General features: G+C 37.1%; 1 protein-coding gene across 1 annotated transcript in view; it reads left to right on the top strand.

Annotated features, from left to right (window-relative positions):
* Positions 1–14,155, top strand: part of Msh3 (mutS homolog 3) — a 154,410-nt gene extending 140,255 nt beyond the window's left edge. The window contains exons 21-24 of the mRNA XM_013015813.1: positions 2,293–2,479; positions 4,014–4,143; positions 11,053–11,224; positions 13,412–14,155. Of these exons, the coding sequence (XP_012871267.1) occupies positions 2,293–2,479; positions 4,014–4,143; positions 11,053–11,224; positions 13,412–13,523 (601 nt within the window). The 3' untranslated portion in view covers positions 13,524–14,155. The remainder of the gene's footprint in view (positions 1–2,292; positions 2,480–4,013; positions 4,144–11,052; positions 11,225–13,411) is intronic.
* Positions 14,156–19,043: the final 4,888 nt, after the last annotated feature.

Raw genomic sequence — 19,043 nt, 5'->3', positions numbered from 1 at the left:
GGTTTTCTTTTTTTCATTCTTTTATAATTCCACCTTCCCTGAACTATCTTAAAATTTTTCTTTAGTTCTGGATGATGCTCATGTATCTAATTGGAAGACTTCTTCCATTCTTACAGCCATGGGTACTTCCTCACAGTTGGGTATATCTCTTTCAAAATCAGGTCCCAACACTCACCTAGTGTTTTCTACATTCTGTATGTTTTATTCAAAATTTTAACATATTAATTTTATTGCTTGTATAGTTTTTTTAAATCAGAGTAGTATATACTCCTTCCTTATTCCTAGGTATTTGACTTTTTCACCCATAATATTGATTCCTAAAGTGAAATTTATGGGTCATGAAAGGTATTAATAGACATTGCTAAATTGTCTTTTGGAAGATTGTAACATTGGTTAATCCTGTATGAAAATACTCACTTCCGTACTCCTAACAGCAGTGTCATGTATCTAGTCATCTTTGCTGATGCATATGTACGGCTAGCACTTCATTCCCATTTGCATCTGCAAACTTAAACACCGCTATTAGATTGTTTTGCAGATGGACTCAATATCCTTTGCCTCTCTTTCTGTAACTACTAAGTTACTTTTCTTTTGCTTAAAAACATTGACTCTTAGAAGTAAGGTGCAGGAATGAACTGGAAGGAGGATAAAGATTTGTCATCCCAATTCCTCTATTTTGTGTCGCTGTCCTTTGCCTTGAGCCATTCACTTCTGCAGTCACTTTGCAGCCATCTGGGAAGCCAGAAGAGTAGACCACTCTCCAGGCTCTACTGGACCAATCCTGAGACCATGGACTAACTGTCAGACGTCTTCTGACATCACTTCTGACCAATATAAACAGACTTGTGAGACTGTTTTAACTCTCCATACCTTCTCACCTTCAATTCTCCTTATTTAACCTGAGGCAGTTTTCTGTACCCTAGAAGATAGCTGAAGTGAGCCGAATACTGTCTTCCCCCAGGATGCCCATACTATACAATAAATGATGTTATAAATATCCAGAAGGCCCTTTGCAAATAAAAAAGGTTCTCCATCCCCGTAACGGTCTGTAACTGTAACAGGAAATACTGACAATTAAAATAGGCCACAGTATTTGAACTCTGAGTGTTCTACATGAGCAGCAGTTTTGACATTACATTTTGTGCTTATTGATTTTTGAAGTGAATAGAACTGACAGTATTTTGAGTAAAACCTTTGAGTTTCTACATGTCACTTATTGGAACAATTCTAAGGCTCTACCCATCTGTGGATATCACACTTTATTACACCTGCCCTTAAAAGATTCCATCCACACTGCTGGTTAGTGTTCAATTTGAATATGGAATTTTCGAGAAATAAAGGTACATTATAGTGCTAGAGGCCATGATATATGTGCTGTGCTTTGTGAACCTTGATGGAAGACTAAATTGATGAGCAGATTTGCAGAAAAAACAGTTACTAGTTTTCACACAGATCTAGCCAGGGGGTCTAAAACCTGTATTTTAGATCCTGCAATGAACTACATGCATCTCTGTGGGCAAGTTTTACTCCATTATTCCTTCTTTTCTTTTCAGATTCCTTTTACACTGTGTAGGTGCTTTCCAGAATATGGTCTGCAGAAAAATACTGCCACACATAACTTCGGAAGAAATTTTAGATCCATGGTTAAATAAATAAAATATGTGCTAAAGATACTTCTCAGAGAAATGTACAATGTGTAATTAAGTAATAAAGGCGCTGAGAAGTCTTCCTGGAAGGAAATCTTTAAATCTTTGAACCTATTTCTAGACATCTCTAGGAACTCTGCTAACCTTGGGAATCTCTATTTGCTATTGTTCCAGGTCATTAAACACCTATAATTCTAATTGTGGTAAAAAGTTTTATCATGTACAAGCAAATTGTTTTACAAAGGTATTTCAATTTATAATAACCATGAAATTTTCTTAGGAAAATGTGGAAAACCCTCTTAATCATACAGAACGCTGTGGCTCACAGATTTTTAAATATAGCAACATGGAGAGGTCTTGTTTTGTCTTGTGAATACCAAGATTTTGGTGTGGAACCACTAGTCAGAAAAATACAAAGTCAGAACTTCATCTACTTTTCGGGATCTGCTGTCTAGTACCTCACCTTCTATCCAGAGTGTTTATTCAAGCTGAAATTTGATACTGAGTACTTTTCACATTAAACTTTTCATGTTTAATACAACTTCAACTACTGTTGACATATGTATATGTATATTATTTTGATTCCTAAAGTGTGTGTGTGTGTGTGTGTGTGTGTGTGTGTGTGTGTGTGTGACCTTATTTCTAGGATGGGTGCTGCAGACAACATATATAAAGGACAGAGTACATTTATGGAAGAGCTGACTGACACAGCTGAAATCATCAGAAAAGCATCATCGCAGTCCTTGGTGATCTTGGATGAACTGGGAAGAGGGACAAGCACTCATGATGGAATTGCCATTGCTTATGCCACACTTGAGTATTTCATCAGAGATGTAAGTATCCTCTGCTTCTGAAAACAGTTAATTGATTTTTAAACTAACACCATTTTAAATTGGCAGTTCATATGTATTGGTAAAATTATAGAATGATTAAATCAAGCTGTTTTAGCATATTCATCACCTCACTTTATCTTTTGTGGTAAGGCAGCTAAAATTTAATTCCTTGGTTATTTTGAATATATGATATATCATTATTATTACTGTGGTCATAATACCTTCATATAATCCTTGCATGCCATTTGTTTACATGCTACACAAATTATTTTCTAGACCTTCGCCTCCAAATGCTTAGTTACCTTTGTTTGTTAGAATAGACCTGTCGTGATATTGATCATGAGAATGCTTCACAATAAACTCAGATATATTGGCTGTAAATAATTTTTAGTCATTAGATGTGTGTTACTTTCTTTCACTAAAACAAAATAAACCTGGTCATAGGAAAAAGGCCCTCCTAGCAATATAGGAACTGTTTATTTTCTTCGTAAGATAAATCAAGAATAGAGACTACCCATCTAAGCCCAATTATTCAAGGAAAGAGATAGAGATAGTTCAGAAATTTCTACTCGGCAATACATTTTTCAGTGATACCCTAAAAGAACTCAAGGTTAGACCTTTGGTCTCTTCTCTGAGTCTCTGTTTCAATAACCATGACTCCTTCAACACGTACCTCTGTTTTCAGAATCCCTGTCTAAATACTTGTTTGTGTCAAGCTGTCCATCCCTGTCATCTCTATGAAACTTTCCGTTTTTATTTACTTTGTTTGCCTTTCTTTGTATCTGTTTCTTCATTTCTATCTGTCCCTCATAGCACCTGTCCTGAGTCAGCTCCCCCTTGTTTTTCCCCCCTCCTTTTTTCACTCTTTGTCTCAATCCCTTCTCTTCATTTTCATTTTTTGTCTTCCTTAGTTATTAAAAACATTTTCTTGCTCATATTTCTTTCTAAAAAAGCAATGCAAAACTACATTGCCTTTATCTTACCTTGTTCTTACGTGTCCCTGAGTTTGGCTTTTTCTTTTTGATTTTTAAAATTATATGACAGGTTTTCCTTCTTTTTAGGATTATATATTAATTGTACAAAAGGATCTTCACAGTGTACTTTATGCACTCTCTCACACACACACACACACACACACACACACACACACACATGCATACAGTCCAACGAGCAGATTAACTTCTTGTTAGCCCTCTTTCCACACCCTGTTTTCAACAGCTTGTAATGGATTTCCCGATGCTATCATCATACATAGGTTGTATAAAAGACAGAATTTTAAGTAAATAGGGATTATGTCTGCAAGTAATCTCAAATGATTCATGTATGTTGTGTGTGTGCATATAAGTGTGTGTATTCCTGCATGTGTGTGCTTTGAGGAGGAAGGGAAGATGGCAAAATATTACCAGTTGGTCATCTAGATAAAGAACATATGGTATTTACTGTACTTTACCTCCAGGAAATACTCCCGCCCTGAATTAACAGTTTACAATTAAAAAAAATAAAACATCATTTCTTGTATGTTGTCTTGTTACAGGTGAAATCTTTAACCCTGTTTGTTACCCATTATCCTCCAGTTTGCGAACTAGAAAAAAGTTACTCCCAACAGGTGGGGAACTATCACATGGGGTTTTTGGTTAACGAGGATGAAAGCGAACAGAATCCAGGTATGAGATGTCCCTGTAATAGTTTCAAATCCAGTGTTATTGCCTTTTAGTTTGATAGCTGAGTTTATAGAAACATAAACATATTGTGTACCTGAATATCAGCTATGAATAACTTTTTCCCCAGATTCATTTGCTTTAGACTTTGGGCCAAGTAAAAAATGCGTTTTTTATGTGCTAACTTTGAGTCCTTCTCTATCTTCATCTCATTTTAAATGGAAACCCTTTAAATCCAAAAGGTGTGGGTGGAGGTGGAGGAGGCACTTGGGTTCCTTTTAGTTCCTTAGATTCCAGTGTAATTCTTATCATCCCAAGAAAGGTACTTTGATAGTCATCTGCTAAGTGTTAGTCATCCTTGAAAATGTCTAGTATTTCCCCTCAGATATCTTTTAGTTGACATTAATTACTTACTAGGGCCTGATCCTATACCAGATATATGTTTTATCTTATTACATTTCAGCCATTTAAGTAGGGGATAAACTGAGCTAGCATGCATAGTTTTCTTCCACTTTGCTAGATCTGCTATGGGAGATCAACAGTATTTTTTCTAGCCTTCCAATTTATTGCTACTGTTACAGAAATGAGACATTTTATGAAAAAGAACACCATTAGCCAACAGAAATAAATTCAAGTACAATAAGTACATCTTAAGTTCAGGTATAGTAAGTCATCTAGTAGGCTCTAGCATATTTTCCCCCAGTTCCCTGGTACTTTTTTAAAGTTACCAGCCTGTGGTACTTTACACAGCTAGTGTGCTATAATGGAAAATCCATTATCTAATATACTCCAGAGTCCAAACTTAATTTTGGAAAAGCAGTAAGTGTGGACCTGAAAAAGAAATCAGGAAAGTGGCCCAAATAAAACAAAATACTGGGCCTCAGATAAACTTAATGTTAAGCAATTCCTACTTTTCACCACCACGCAGCATTATAAAAACACATCATAAATTCTGTCATGGAAGTAGTTTGGCCTTGACTAATCTACATCCAATGTGACAGAAGGAGACTTAGAAGCTGAAACCCATGGACAAACAAAGTAGAGTTCATGAGGAGGGAAGGGACAGAGGCAATATTGACAGGCACTTGATGTGAACTGGCTGCTAACCCAGAGCAGTATCCTTTCCCCTTTCATGTTTTGGCATTTTAGTCTAGCCATGCACATAATTCTTAAAATTAAATGATGCTAAAAGGCTTCTGCTAACAAGCTGCTTTTGTTTCTTCATTCCGAGCCCTTCCCCATCCAGGCCCAAGGCAACTACTTTTCCAAACTCTTTTCTCCATTTCTGTCAAACTTCCAGGTAACATTCATGTTTTCCTACCTCTTGATTGATCATCTTTGACACATTATTGATGGACTTCTCATTGTGTTAGTGAGGACTTCAGCATTCCTTCCTCTGTCTTCCTGATGTAGTCATTATGAATTCATGCTCCTCATTTTCACTGTTGCTGCAAAGTATTGCCCACTGACAAATCAAGTATGGAGGAAAGTACAGTTTTTTAGTTTTACAGTTGTTTGTGTTTTTACACAGATAAGAAGAATGTTCCCCTACCCTCCAGGAACTTTGTAAAATGTCTCTGTCCACATCATCCCACATAATTAAAACGGTTGTTTCCACTGATTCTCCCTTCTGGAATCATTTGTTCTGCTCAGATGACCTGGTTTCTGTCCAGGCCTGCTGCATGGCTCTTGTCCTATTGCGACATCCTGAAAGTTTTCTCCCCAGCCTTTCTGTGTATTTGATTGCCAGTAACAAAATGCTCAGGCTCAGAGCAACTCAAACATTAAGGTTAGACTGTATAAGGTGATATTACAGGGGCCTCAAAGGAAGAGTGAGCCTCAAGTTCTCCCCTTCTGTTCTCTAAGCTCTCTCTTCCTCCCTAGCTGGCTCCATCATTAGGCTAGGGACAAGATGACTATAGGTTTTTTAGGCCTCATACCCCGAATTAGCCATGTCCAAAGGCACAAAGAGCGTAGCATTTCCTGTTGCTTTTTTAATTTGTATGTTATTTGTTTTGTTTTTCTTTTTTTTGTGCAAAGATTGAACCCAGGTCTTTGTCCATATTAAGTAAATGCTATATCCCATCCACACTTGTGACTTTCTTAGAAACAGGATGGTTTTCTTAGATGCTATTTAACATCTTGATTGTCCTGTCACCTTTTCAAAAATTGGATCTCATCCTATTCTTAAGCCAGTATTTAGAAGCAAACATGGCAGATCTAGTTCAATCAAGATCTACTTTTAGAGCCAGATATTAGGACACAATCTCTTCAGTTAAATAAACAGAGCGTTCATTCCTTATTATGTTGTATTTTTTAAAGAGGTAGACTAGCATGTCAGAATGAACTGAATAAGGTAATGTTGAAACTTTGTATGAATTAGACTTGCATATTTGATTGACAGTTCAGCCAGGATGGGAATTTTAGGTTGAAAATCATTTTCACCCAGGATTTTAAAGCATTGAACCATTGTAATGTTCCTGGCTATATCTGTACTTAAACCATTCACCCTAGCCAGATTCTTCTTCAGAGTTAGAGGTCCTTTCATAGGCCATCAGGAGAATGTCTCAAAGACATGGGTTCCAAGGTGTTCTCACTGTCTGTTCCTAGTGGTGTGGTGATGAAGTGATGGACCAGCAGTCAGGAACCCTGTGTTGTAGTCTTATTTCCATCTCTAAAATCTTAGTCAATTCAACTAACTTTATGTGTCTAAATTTTCATGAATCTATCCTAAAAATGACTTGATCAGCATGTATCTCTTTAATAACTTCCTAGAGAAGCTTGGCTTTAAAATAAGGTATGCTGAGTTTCCTTATAGTCAGAAATAAAAATGATCACATTCAGTGGCTCTAGTGTCAAATCATTTTTAAAATACTTTAAGACTGAGTCAAAAGCTGGATACAGGTGACTCACACATGTAAGGGGAGGCTGAGATCTGAGATCATGGTTCAAAGCCAGAAAAGTCCGTGAGACTCTTATCTCCAATAAACTGCTCAAACAAAGCCAGAAGTGGTGCTGTGACTCAAGTGGTAGAGCTAGCCTTGAACACAAAGAGTCTCAGGGACAGTGCCCAGGCCCTGAGTTCAAGCCCCAGGACTGGCAAAAGAAAAAAAAAAAAAGAATGTGTCACAGTCTGTAAGTAAAGTCCTTACCAACGACTTTTGTTGAGAGGCTATAAAGAAATTACTTGCTTTTGTTCATCTTTTCTCTTATTTGGCTCCATATTTCCATCTTACATGTACATGTTCATACACACACTCCACCAAGAGGTTAACTTGAGGCAAAGCATAACTACAAACAGAGATTTCCCAGGTGATTATAAAAGAGGAGCTATGTTCTTCATGTTAAATTGTGAGAACTAAATTGGAGACTAGCATATGGTAACAAACTCAGCCACTGTTTATACTCAGGTATATTAATAAAATATTCAGGGCAATGTAATATACATTATAATGTAGCTATAGTCTTTATTATGCATTAAAAAGAATTGTATAAGCATACAGGTTGACGCATTATAACAATGAGATGTAAAGACATTATGTTGAAAATACACTTTACAACTTGGGTGTCAGGGATTGAGGAGTTGGGAAGGTGGAGAAGGAAGGATGGTAGGGGAAAAACAAAGGAGGGTGTACTCATTACCTTACTCAGGTAACTATAACCCCTCTGTACAGTATCTTTACAATAAAATGTATATATTAAAAAAAAGAATTGTAAAAGCAAGGCACAAAAGTTTGGATCTGTAGGTTCCAGTGATTTGGCTTCGAGGCAGTGGGATTGCTTGAGCCTAGGAGGTTGAGGCTAGCCTAGACAACATAGTAAAACCATATTTTACATGCACACACACACACATACACACATATACATTCTCTCTCTCTGTATGAATGTGTATACAATATGGTATATATATTTTATATTCATATATTAATATTATACATGTAAAACATATATGTTTTACTTTTTTTTTTTTTTGGTGGTACTAGGGGATTGAATTCTGGGCCTCTGGCTTGCTAGGCAGGTACTTTACAACCTTAGCCACACCTTCAGCCTCTTTCTACATTGGTCATTTTTGAGGTAGGGACTTGCTTTGTGCACTGTAGTGCTCCTACTTGTGCATGCCCATGTCATTGAGGATAGAAGATGCATGCTACTGCACCCAGCCTTTAGTTGAGATGGAATCTTGTGAACTTCTTTTTCCCTAAGCTAGCCTCAAGCCTCAGTCACCCAGTCTTTATCTCTCAAGTAGCTGGAATCCATGGAACATTCCTCAATGTAGTAACAGCTGTAAATGGCAAACGTATAGCCAGCATTATACTTGATGGTGAAAAGTTAAAACCATTTTCTCTAAAATCCGGAACGAGACAAGGCTGTCCACTCTCTCCACTCTTCTTCAATATAGCACTGAAATTCGTAGCCTGAGCAATAAGGCAAGAGACAAATGGAGAGGGGATCCAAATAGGCAAAGAAGAAGTAAATCTATTGACTTTTTATCTGTGAGCATTGGAGAATAGCAAAAGCCCTCCGGGTTTGCAGGGATTAGTTTCTACATACCCAGGTTCCCCCTCCTCTTCCTCACCTGTACTTTGTGTTTCATTTGAAAGCAGTATAATCTTAGTGTTTTGTACGAGAAATTTAAGTCTATATCCCTGAGTGCATTGGCATTTTTTCTACCACCCACTTATAGCAATCACCCAGAAAAGACATTATTTGTTTGTTGCTGAGTTCTTAGAGGAGGGGAAGGGAAGTTCTTTCTACCTCTTTCACTGTTGTATTCAGTTTTTGGCTTCTTTATTCTTAGCTGATAAAAGAATAAATTCATACAATTTGTTGGGTGCTCACAACCTGTAATCCTAGCTAATCAAGATGCTGAGATCTTGGATCATGGTTCTGAGCCAGCCCAGTCAGGAAAGTCCATTAGACTCTTATCTCAATTAACCATTAGAAAATCAGAAGTGGCAGTGTAGCTCAAGTGGTAGAGTAGCTAGCCTTGAGCAAAGAGCTCAAGGACAGCACCTAAGTCTGGAGTTCAAGCCCTATAATCAGGGGGGAAAAAAGCATACAATTAACAACCGCAATTATGTTTGAGGAATAGTTCTTGATAAATTTATGGTACATGCCAGGGTTGTGAAAATCATTGTAAATATGCTCCATCTTGCAACACCTTGTTGAACTTTTATTAAAAGTACGTAATTATGAGATGCTTTTGGTTTATGCACGATTCAATTATACGCAGTTTTATCTTTGGATTGTTAACCTTATGATTCTTTTTATTTCTTTAATAAAACTTTTCAACTCACATGTATGTATGGCAGAGCTTTGAGGCCAGGATGATCCTTCAGGTTATTTAAACTTAAAAAGAAGATATGTCTTTTATGACTTTTGTTTTATTCTTGGTTAGCATAATTTGCAACAAATTTTTCTCAGAATAATAGCAACTTAAAACAAAAGTCATTTATGGCCTCATCGTTTGTATGGGTCAGGGATCCAGGAGCAACTTAGTTGAGTACCGCTGGGGTCTCTCACAAGGCTGTGGTCAAGTTAATGGTCAGGGCAACATTCACTTTGAGGCTTGACTTGGGTAGTCGACTTGCCAGCATTTCAGTCTCATTGACATGACTGTTGTCAGGGTCAGGCCCTCACTGAATATTGAGAGAAACATCCATTCCTGTGTGAGTCTTTCTCAGGTAGTCCACAGCATGGCAACTGGCTTCCCTGAGAACAAACAACAATACAAGAAATCCCAAGACGGAGTACATTATCTGAAGGGGCCTCATAACTTTTGCTATCTTCTATTCATTAGAAGTGAGTCACTGGGCCCAGCCCACACTTACAAGGAGGAAATGACACAAGGGAATAAGTAGTAGGAGGTAGGGATATTTGGTAGCCATCTTAGAGGTTACCTGCCTGCTCCCACAGCAGTGAATCATTGGATGCCCACCGCTCTAAGAAGGGTATACCCTTGGGTGAGGCAACTCTCTTCCACTACCTCAGTTCTCAGAGAGCACACAGTGGAGTTGCACACCAGCAGCCTTCCTGATACCTGGTGAAACTAGACCCATCAGTTCTAGGTGAGAGATGGGATGTTACTGAAAAGGACTCGCTTCAATATGTATAATCCCTATTTAACCAGAATATTTAATCAGCCAGAATTTCTCTTGTTATGTAAACCTGTAATGTTTCCCTATCTCTTTTAAAAGAAGGAATAAATTATATTGTGACATTAGAATTAGTCTCTTCTTGCTATGGAAGTTCAGTTCAAACTTTGTAATACATCATTGTTAAAAGACAATTTTGAGGGCTGGGAAGGTGGCTCAGTGGTAGAATGCTTGTCTTGCATGCATGAGGTCCTGGGTTCGATTCCTCTGTACCACGTAAGCAGGAAAAGCCAGAAGTGGCGCTGTGGCTCTAGTGGTAGAGTATTAGCCTTGAGCTGAAGAGCTGAGGGACAGCACCTAGGCCCAGAGTTCAAGCCCCATGACCAAAAAAACCCCGGCAATTTTGAGAGCCAGATATGATGGTGTATTCGGTAACTAGCTATACACGAGGCAGAGGTAGGAAGATCACAGTATGAGGCCACCCTTAGTCAAAAAGTAAGCCCCTATGTGGCCCTAAAACAAAAAGGCCTTAGCGACAAAGTTCAAGTGGAAGAACACTTGCCTATCAAACTCAAGACTCTGAGTTCAATCTCTAGGACAACAGCAAAAAGTGTTTTAAAGTAAGCCAAGGTCCTAGATGCCAAAGTATTTTCAAAACAGTATTTATTCTTTTCCTAGATGTGTAAAGTTGATCGAAGGAGCTACGGATAGACAGGAACAATAGATTACTTTTTTCAGATTGTAAATTCTTTAGTCCTCTAGTTTTTCCTCAACTTTGAGATATAGTATTAATTCCATTATTTTCTTCTTTATTTCATAGGTGAAGATGAACAGGTGCCTGATTTTGTCACTTTCCTTTATCAAATAACAAGAGGAGTTGCGGCAAGAAGTTACGGACTCAATGTGGCTAAACTAGCAGATGTTCCTGAAGAAATTTTAAAGAAAGCAGCCCACAAGTCAAAAGAGCTGGAAGAATTAGTAAATAAGAAAAGGTCAGAATGTTTGTGCTGTACTTATTTTGGTTTATAATGAAATCTTCCACGTTGTCCGAGGAAGAGGATTATCCTGCAAATGAATATTAGATCTACTTTAAAGCATTTCTTCCTGCATGCTGAAACATTTAATTATTAGTAAAGTGAAAAACAGCTTTTGGCAATTCTCAGATGCATTCACTTTGTCATTTTCAATCCCTCTTTATCGATCACTTAGATCTTTATTAAGTTAGAAAGTGGATTTTCAGTCATTTTTCTAAAGGATTAAATTAACTCCATGTATGCCAACACATTTGCTGCTTCATAAGGCAGTTACATTAAAAAAAAAGCTTTAGTATTTAGTTACCAAAAAAAAGCTTCAGTAGTTAGAACCTGTAGAGGGTTTCTTTTATTCATATACTGCATTGAGATTGCATTCAGAAATTGAGAATTCTGTCATGATATGAAGGAAAATTATTGTATCACTAACCATGAAATCATAGTTTCTATGTGTCACTTATTTTGTGATTTGTTTGTGATAGTTTTCATTCTAAGCTAGCTTCTCTCTGTCACCAAGATTGTTTACGTTTTGTACCTTTTTCCCCTTGACATCCCGCCAATATATATAAAAAACTAATCTAAATCTATTGATAGATGGTAAATTACAGCTTTTTTTCAAATATAGAAATTATGACATAACATAACTCCCCCAACTCCTGCCCTGCCTAAAGAGTGTGATCTGACAAGGGCAGGATGCTACTTCCCAATGAACCAGATTATTGATCAAATAAAAAATCGTGGCTGACTATCAGTTATGTTAGGGGAAAATTAGAGAAACTTGTCTATTGTTGTGAAATACATCTTTTCTATATTTCCTCCAACCAGTGGTTCTATCTTCCACCATACCTTGTAAAGGGTGTATGATAATTAACCAAGACCCAAGTACTGGAATAGTGCAAATGATTTGTAACCCCCACCATTGATGCTGCTTTCTTTATCAGCTCCACAGCACCTCATCAGAAGCAAGGGGTATAATTAGTCTCAGTCTATTTCCATTACAAGGCAAATTAGTATATTTTTTTCCAGACAGAAAATTATGAGAGTTTAAAAATAAATCTAGCCCTTAATCATTACTCTATAGAAATCTAAAGATAAATGTAAGTCTTTCATTGTTGTCTTATTGTCCTTTTTAAATGAAGAAATGAAACTAAAACTCTACTACAAAGGACACATATACAACCTGGCAATAAAATAAGATAGATTATATATGTTGCTTTATGTAGCCTATGAAGCAGTAGCCAGGAAAGCGACAGATTATTTTCATTTAGTAAGTGACGTTTTAAAATCTATAAAGGTATCCTGACAAGACATGAGAATTACTGAAAGAAGCTACATTGAGAATCTGATAATTCATCAGAGCACTGTATTTATTTAATCTTTCCCTAAAAGGGTGTATCATGTCAATTCTCTAAGCCAAAGAGATCAAAGAAATAAAATCAAGTCTCATACCTTAGGTGGGGATGTGTCATAATAATTGAGACTTATTGAACTCTCACTGTGTGCAGAAACAAGTATTAGCAGTCAATGTGTGTGTTGACTGCTCTATGAGAGGATGGTCAATGATCTTATTAATGAGCTTATTGCTTGATATGCATTGACTCAACCCTTAGACAACCTTATGAGTTAGGTACTGTTGTTATCCCATCTGATAGTTGAGAGGAATGTGCAGGCAAGGGCAAGAAGCTGAGCCACAGTCACAGCAAGTTGGAGGTCAGGTAGCAATTGGAATTCAGATGCTCTATCTAGCCCCAGACCTGAATGTTTCACTGGGCGGCTCTTCTGCAGGGAAAGCATAGGTCTGTGTTGTGGCAATGTTACTCTTTCATTAGCTAGCTTTATTTCATTAAACTAGTTTTGCCTTTCATCCTGGGGCCATTCAGCAGGAATGATTTTGTCTCCATATGCAGTAGGCACACACAGCCAGCGTTGGCCAGAGTCAGGAGTGGAGCAGTCACATTGTCTCTGCAGTAGGCAGGGATTTAAGAAGGCAGCAGGGAAGCCTTCATGGTGATCAGTAACTTGAGAGCCTGGATTATAGGGCAGCAGTCCTGCTAGTCTAATGGTGTAGGCTTTGCATGGCTCTCCATGAGATGGGTTGTCCTCAGGAATCTTGTTTCTAAACTGAGTTATATTTTATTTGTCCCCTAGGAAAAGCTTAAAGTATTTTACAAAATTATGGATGACACATAATGCAAAAGATCTACAGGAGTGGACAGACAGCTTTCAAATGGAAGAAATACAAACTTCTTTTCCTGATTAAGATGAAGACTACGTTTTTTTAAACAATTTTTAAAAAGGAGAATTAAGAATACCAACTGTGCAAAATAACCCTCCACTAACAGCCCATCTTTGTGTGACATGTGAGCATAAAATTATGACCATGGTATATTCCTTTTAGAAACAGATATTTTTACTCTTGAAAGTTTAATGCCTGTCCTGCCATTTCAAAGGATAAACATATAAACACTTTTGGATTTGAAGACTTCCATTATGTAATTTAAAAATTTCCTTGGTATTAAGTCTCATATAAAATCTAAACATTCTAAACAAAATCTAAAGTGGTAGAACATAGTACATTAAACATTTGGAGGCTATTATACATTCTTAATAGATATTTATATTTGTTTCAGTCCAGACAGTTGGCAGCAGTATAAATCTGGTAGGAATCTACCTTTCACTTTGAATTAAATTAATTTTATAGTATCACCAGTTTATTCACCATGAATATAAGAAAATTCCATAAGAAATAAAGTTATTGAGCTTTTAGAAACTAGAGCACAGGAGAGGAATAAGATGATGTGAAATTTGAAGAATTAAACTCACATTTTAAATATTGTTGGATGAAATTATTTTGTCATTCAAGTAATAAATATTTAATGAATGCCAGCTGCACATTCTGTTATGGCCTGTTCAGTCGTCGATATATGTTTTCAAATATCTGGCAGTTGTCATTTTTAGCTTGAACAGTGGAAAAAGGTTGCTGTTCCTCCAACAGCATTCAGCAGAACTAAAGTCAATCTCTGTGACCAGTCTACTCATCAAGAGAATACATGATGCCCTTCTTTGTGTTCAGTCTCATGGCTTTGTGGATTCACACTGCCCTCTTCCCTGCAAACTTAGGGTGATTTGTGCTCAACTATGTCTCTACGTCTTTAGAGCACTTAGCATCTGGCTTCTTATATGCATGTGTTCTCCTTGTTTCTAAATATGTGAACTTATGTAAAACATTCATCCTATTTCCCAACTATCTACTATTTTTTTTTTTTTGGTCAGTCGTGGGCCTTGAACTCTGGGCCTGAGTGCTGTCCCTCAGCTCTTCAGCTCAAGGTGAGTGCTCTCCCACTTGAGCCACAGCGCCACTTCTGGTTTTCTAGTGGTTTATTGGAGATAAAAGTCTCACGGACTTTCCTGCCCAGGCTGGCTTTGAACCTCGATCCTCAGATCTCAGTCTCCTGAGTACAAGCATGAGCCACCGGTGCCCAGCTCTACTATTTTTTTTCTCACTTAAATTTCCTCCCCACATTTGATGGGCATTTTTGTCATTCCTTCTAGATTATTTCCTTTGGTGTCCTTTGACTTTAGACTCAGGAGTCAGTATAATCTCCTTGAGTTTATGGAGAATAGTAGGTTGTGACCCATTGCAGTTAGACTTTAACTCCATTCTCAATTTTTTTGGGACTTAGAAAATCATGTATTTTGAGTCTACCATAAACAGAAATAGATAGTGGAACTCTCAAAAATATCTCCAAAGTTAATTGGAATATACCCTTTAAATTTTAAAAAAATGGATGCAGTTTTTCTATGACTGTAGAAGTTTTATGTGGTTTCTAGCAAGATCTCAAAGATACTGCTGTAACTTTACTATCAAAACAAGGATGAACCCAGGAATGCCATGCTCATGCCAGAGGGAGCTGCAGAGGTAAGCATCACCACACTGTCAAGCCGACATCCAGGAGGCCACCTCTGCCTCTGACTGGGTCCTGACCAACATCAACATCCAGAGAGGTGGGATTCTGGGAGCAGTGTGTGTCCCTGCAGAGGCAGTGAGCACTGTCTTAGAGTGGACAGCAAGGAACATTACAGGCTAGGTCCTAGCACAAAGCAGGCTGTCAGCCTGCCCCTAGAGGAAGAGGTCCGCTGCATACAGAGCAGAAGCCTGGCACTGCTAGCCTGAATTTCTGAATGACGCTCACTCCCAGCCGGTTTACTGAAAAGTGGAGGAGAAAGTCACACTTGAGTCCCTGTGATTAAGATTGCACATGTGTCACTGAGATGCCAACATGTCAAGAAAATGACTTGGAAATATGATATATTCCTTTTAGTGATTTGTCCTGTCTTTTACAGACTAAGTCCTGATAATCCTATATAACAGTTACCAGTTCCTCAAAAACCTTTGGAAATACAGACCTCAGTTTATTAAGTCTAACCTAAAGATTAAAGAAAAAAGAGCCACGTTGAGGATGTAGCTCAGGGTCAAGACTTGTATTTGTTCCCCAGGACCAACCCTCCTTTCACCCTAAAACTCAAACATTCACCTTTGACCTCCCTGATGTTTGATTGTTCATCAATACTGTTTGTAGTGTACTGTTTTAAGAATATGCTTATCTGCATTTCTATAACTTACCATCTTTAAAAAGAGAAAAAGAATAAAAATTGCAGATTTTTAAATTATAGTTTAAAGGAAAAAACTAACACATTTGAATTATTCAGTGTATCCTATTGGTTTTTCAGGGCTAAGTATTAAAATCCCGTGATTCCCACTCATGACTTAACCAAGGACTAAGACCTAGGCTTAGTATTTCTGATCAGCTGTTGACATCCTTCAGGTACAGTAATTCAGTTGTTTAAGTGTACAATTCAATGGCGGCTGCTCCTTTGTCCAAAAAATGTTTGGCTGTCACTGCAATTAACTTGGAATGCTCTCCTCGCTCTTAAGTAAGGAACCTTGCACCTATCATCAATCACTCTGTGTCCCCCTCAAAGCCTCAGCGCTGGACAACTACTAATCTGTATAGTCTTTATAGCCTCTTGTGGACATATAAATAGAATTGTATAGTATGTGGTCTCTTCTGTCTAGGATCTTTCACTTAAAATAGTATTTTCAAGGTTTACCCATGTTGAAGCATGAAATAGTATTTTAATCCTTTTACTTGAACATTCCATTTCATATGTATTCTACAAGTAATCTATTGTTTCTATTTTCAGTCATTGTAAATAGTCCTACTGTGAACATTAACATATAGATATTTTTTATGTGGAGAAGCATAGTATATATATATTTTTTTTAAGTCCCATAGTAGTTCTGATGTAAGATCGGATCTGTACTGCTGTCTCAGTGATTACAAGTGATTAAGCAGTACTTATAGTTAGGATGGCAGTCGTTTGTTTCTTCTGTCTGTTACTTTATCTGCCACATAGGACAGAGAATGGACTGCTATAGACTCTAGTAAGTACTTGACAAAATAAAGAGGAAAAAAAAAAAACAACAACCTAAATCTTCTTAGGTCAGAAACTGAATGAAAAAACTACTCAAAATTAAGGCACCAATTCACCAGAGTCAAGATCTCCACCGAAGTGTGCTGTATCTTAAAACAGAAACAAATACTTTCCTTCAAACTTTCCTCAAATCTGAACCTGTTGTCATGGTGGTAGTCATTCTCCACTGAGTGAATTTCAGAGAAAGGCTAGATTGAACTCAGTGTGTTCTCCAAATTAATGTTGACCTTTAGGAAGTCTCAAAAATCAATAGTAATTATCGCTGTGCTATGTAATTATAAAAGTGCTATTTTATGCTTCACACCAAGAATATAGGTGGAATGGGAAAGTCACTTGCATTAGTGCCATCTGTGGTTTCTGACTCTGATTAAGGTCAGTTTTACTGGAACATTCTAGTTCAGATATATGATGATTATTAGTTTTATTAATGGCTAGAGACATAGTGAAAATAACTCCTGGTTTGCTTGGGACAACCTAGTCCTGTTTCGCTGGCACATTTATTAAAAGCCTCATTAAAACAGAAGTATTGTGTTTTCAACCATAAATTACATGTTTAGCTCAGTTACAGGTGCTGCTTTCATGGCACAGTGAGTGTCATAGAGTTTAAATATCATCTTCAAAAAATTCACTTTTTCTTACCCATTGGATGAACTGATTTTCCTTCCAAAGACTTTCGAATTGTTTTTGATAAATGCATTTAGAAATGATCTGCTAATCAAGCCCACATCCCCAAAGATAACTTGTCTTCTGTCCAGTTTCCATGAAATCATGGTGAAGAATGCATACCTACATGATGTCGTGGGACACACAGTAAGGCTGTCTTCTTGTAGACATGATTACTGAGCTTGGGGAGAAGAATCCTATTTTCATCTCACAGTGATTGCTCTGGCTTCATAAAAGTTCTAGTGATTTGTGCAATTTAAGAATACCAGGCTAGCAATTTGCGCAGTGTAAGAATATACCAGGCAATCAGTTTCCTAAGACAAAACAGCCTCACTATTCTACTAAGTATGCCTGAATTAGCGAACCCTGTCACAGAACATTTCACATAATCTGTGTAGATACCATAGCACCTTAAAATTGAGAGGAAGATTGTAACTAGAGTAAGGATAAACATTACTAATCAGAATGGGGAAATAAGGAGAACATTTTCCATTCCCATATAATAAACCTGAAATGTTAGTGCTCCGATCTATTATCCTCAGATCTCAGTCTCCTGAGTAGCCAATATTATAGGCATGAGCCATTGACACCTGGTTCAAATTTTCTTTTATTTATCTTTGTGAAATTTCCCTTTATAGTGTCAGTTTTTCTAGATTGTTCCTTTTTGTTTTGCCCATCCTTCCACTTATTCTGTTGGAACTGCCTTGATAGTTGTAAATGATGCTTAAATTTTTGTTTTTCAGTATCATATTATAGGAGAGAATTTAGTGTCCAGTCTCCTATACTACTTGCTTCTCTATCTCATTTGCCTTTCTTTTTAGTTATCTGATAATGCTCCATGATTTTCTATATGTCTGTTATTCTGTTTTTAAGACATTATTTAACTTTTCTTCAAAACTGCTTAGCAATTAGTGCTTTTATCTGTATTTACCACATAATTTTGTATTTGTTTCTGTGCTTAATTGGAATTCATTCTTATTTCTCGCTTTTTCATGTCAAAAGTTTTAGGTAGGGACTATATCTTCAACAATACATATTTTTTAAAGAAACAATTCTTGACTATTCTGTTTCTGCATATTTTTTTGTGTGATCTGACTTTCCTTTGCACCCAGTTTGAATGGAAGCTTGAAGTTGTTGTTTTTTAAGGTCTCATTGCCTTTTGGCATCAGGTATTACTAAAGAGAAACATGAGATCAGCTTGATTTCTTTTCCTTTGTGATTTCCCCACATGTTCTTGATCCTGGAGTTCTGTAGCACCAATAGAATTTGTTTCACTAATAACCACATTCTGTTAATTTTTCCAAAACATATGAATGCTTTTCTTCTGCTTTCATGTAGGAAAAAAAGCCTCTCTTCTAGTGCATTTGAGTATAATATTTTGTTATTTTGTCTTCTTTAGGAAACAGTTACCACATGTTGCATTTTAAACTGTACGTGGTTGTGCAGTTCATAATAACTTTAATTTCTGTGACTTTATGACTTTATATATATATTTTTTTCTTCCTTGATGCCCTTTCCTCTTCCTGTCTCTCCAGATCCTCAGACTACATTTAGTTCCAGGAGTAATTTTTAAGTGTATATTCTGCATTATATTTTTATGTTAGCGTCCTTTCCTACTTAG

This window comes from Dipodomys ordii, unplaced genomic scaffold, assembly GCF_000151885.1.
Source record: "Dipodomys ordii isolate 6190 unplaced genomic scaffold, Dord_2.0 Scaffold28, whole genome shotgun sequence".
Classification (NCBI taxonomy): Eukaryota; Metazoa; Chordata; class Mammalia; order Rodentia; family Heteromyidae; genus Dipodomys; species Dipodomys ordii.
Note: the sequence above shows the minus strand (reverse complement) of the source record. Positions and strands in the feature narration are given on the sequence as shown.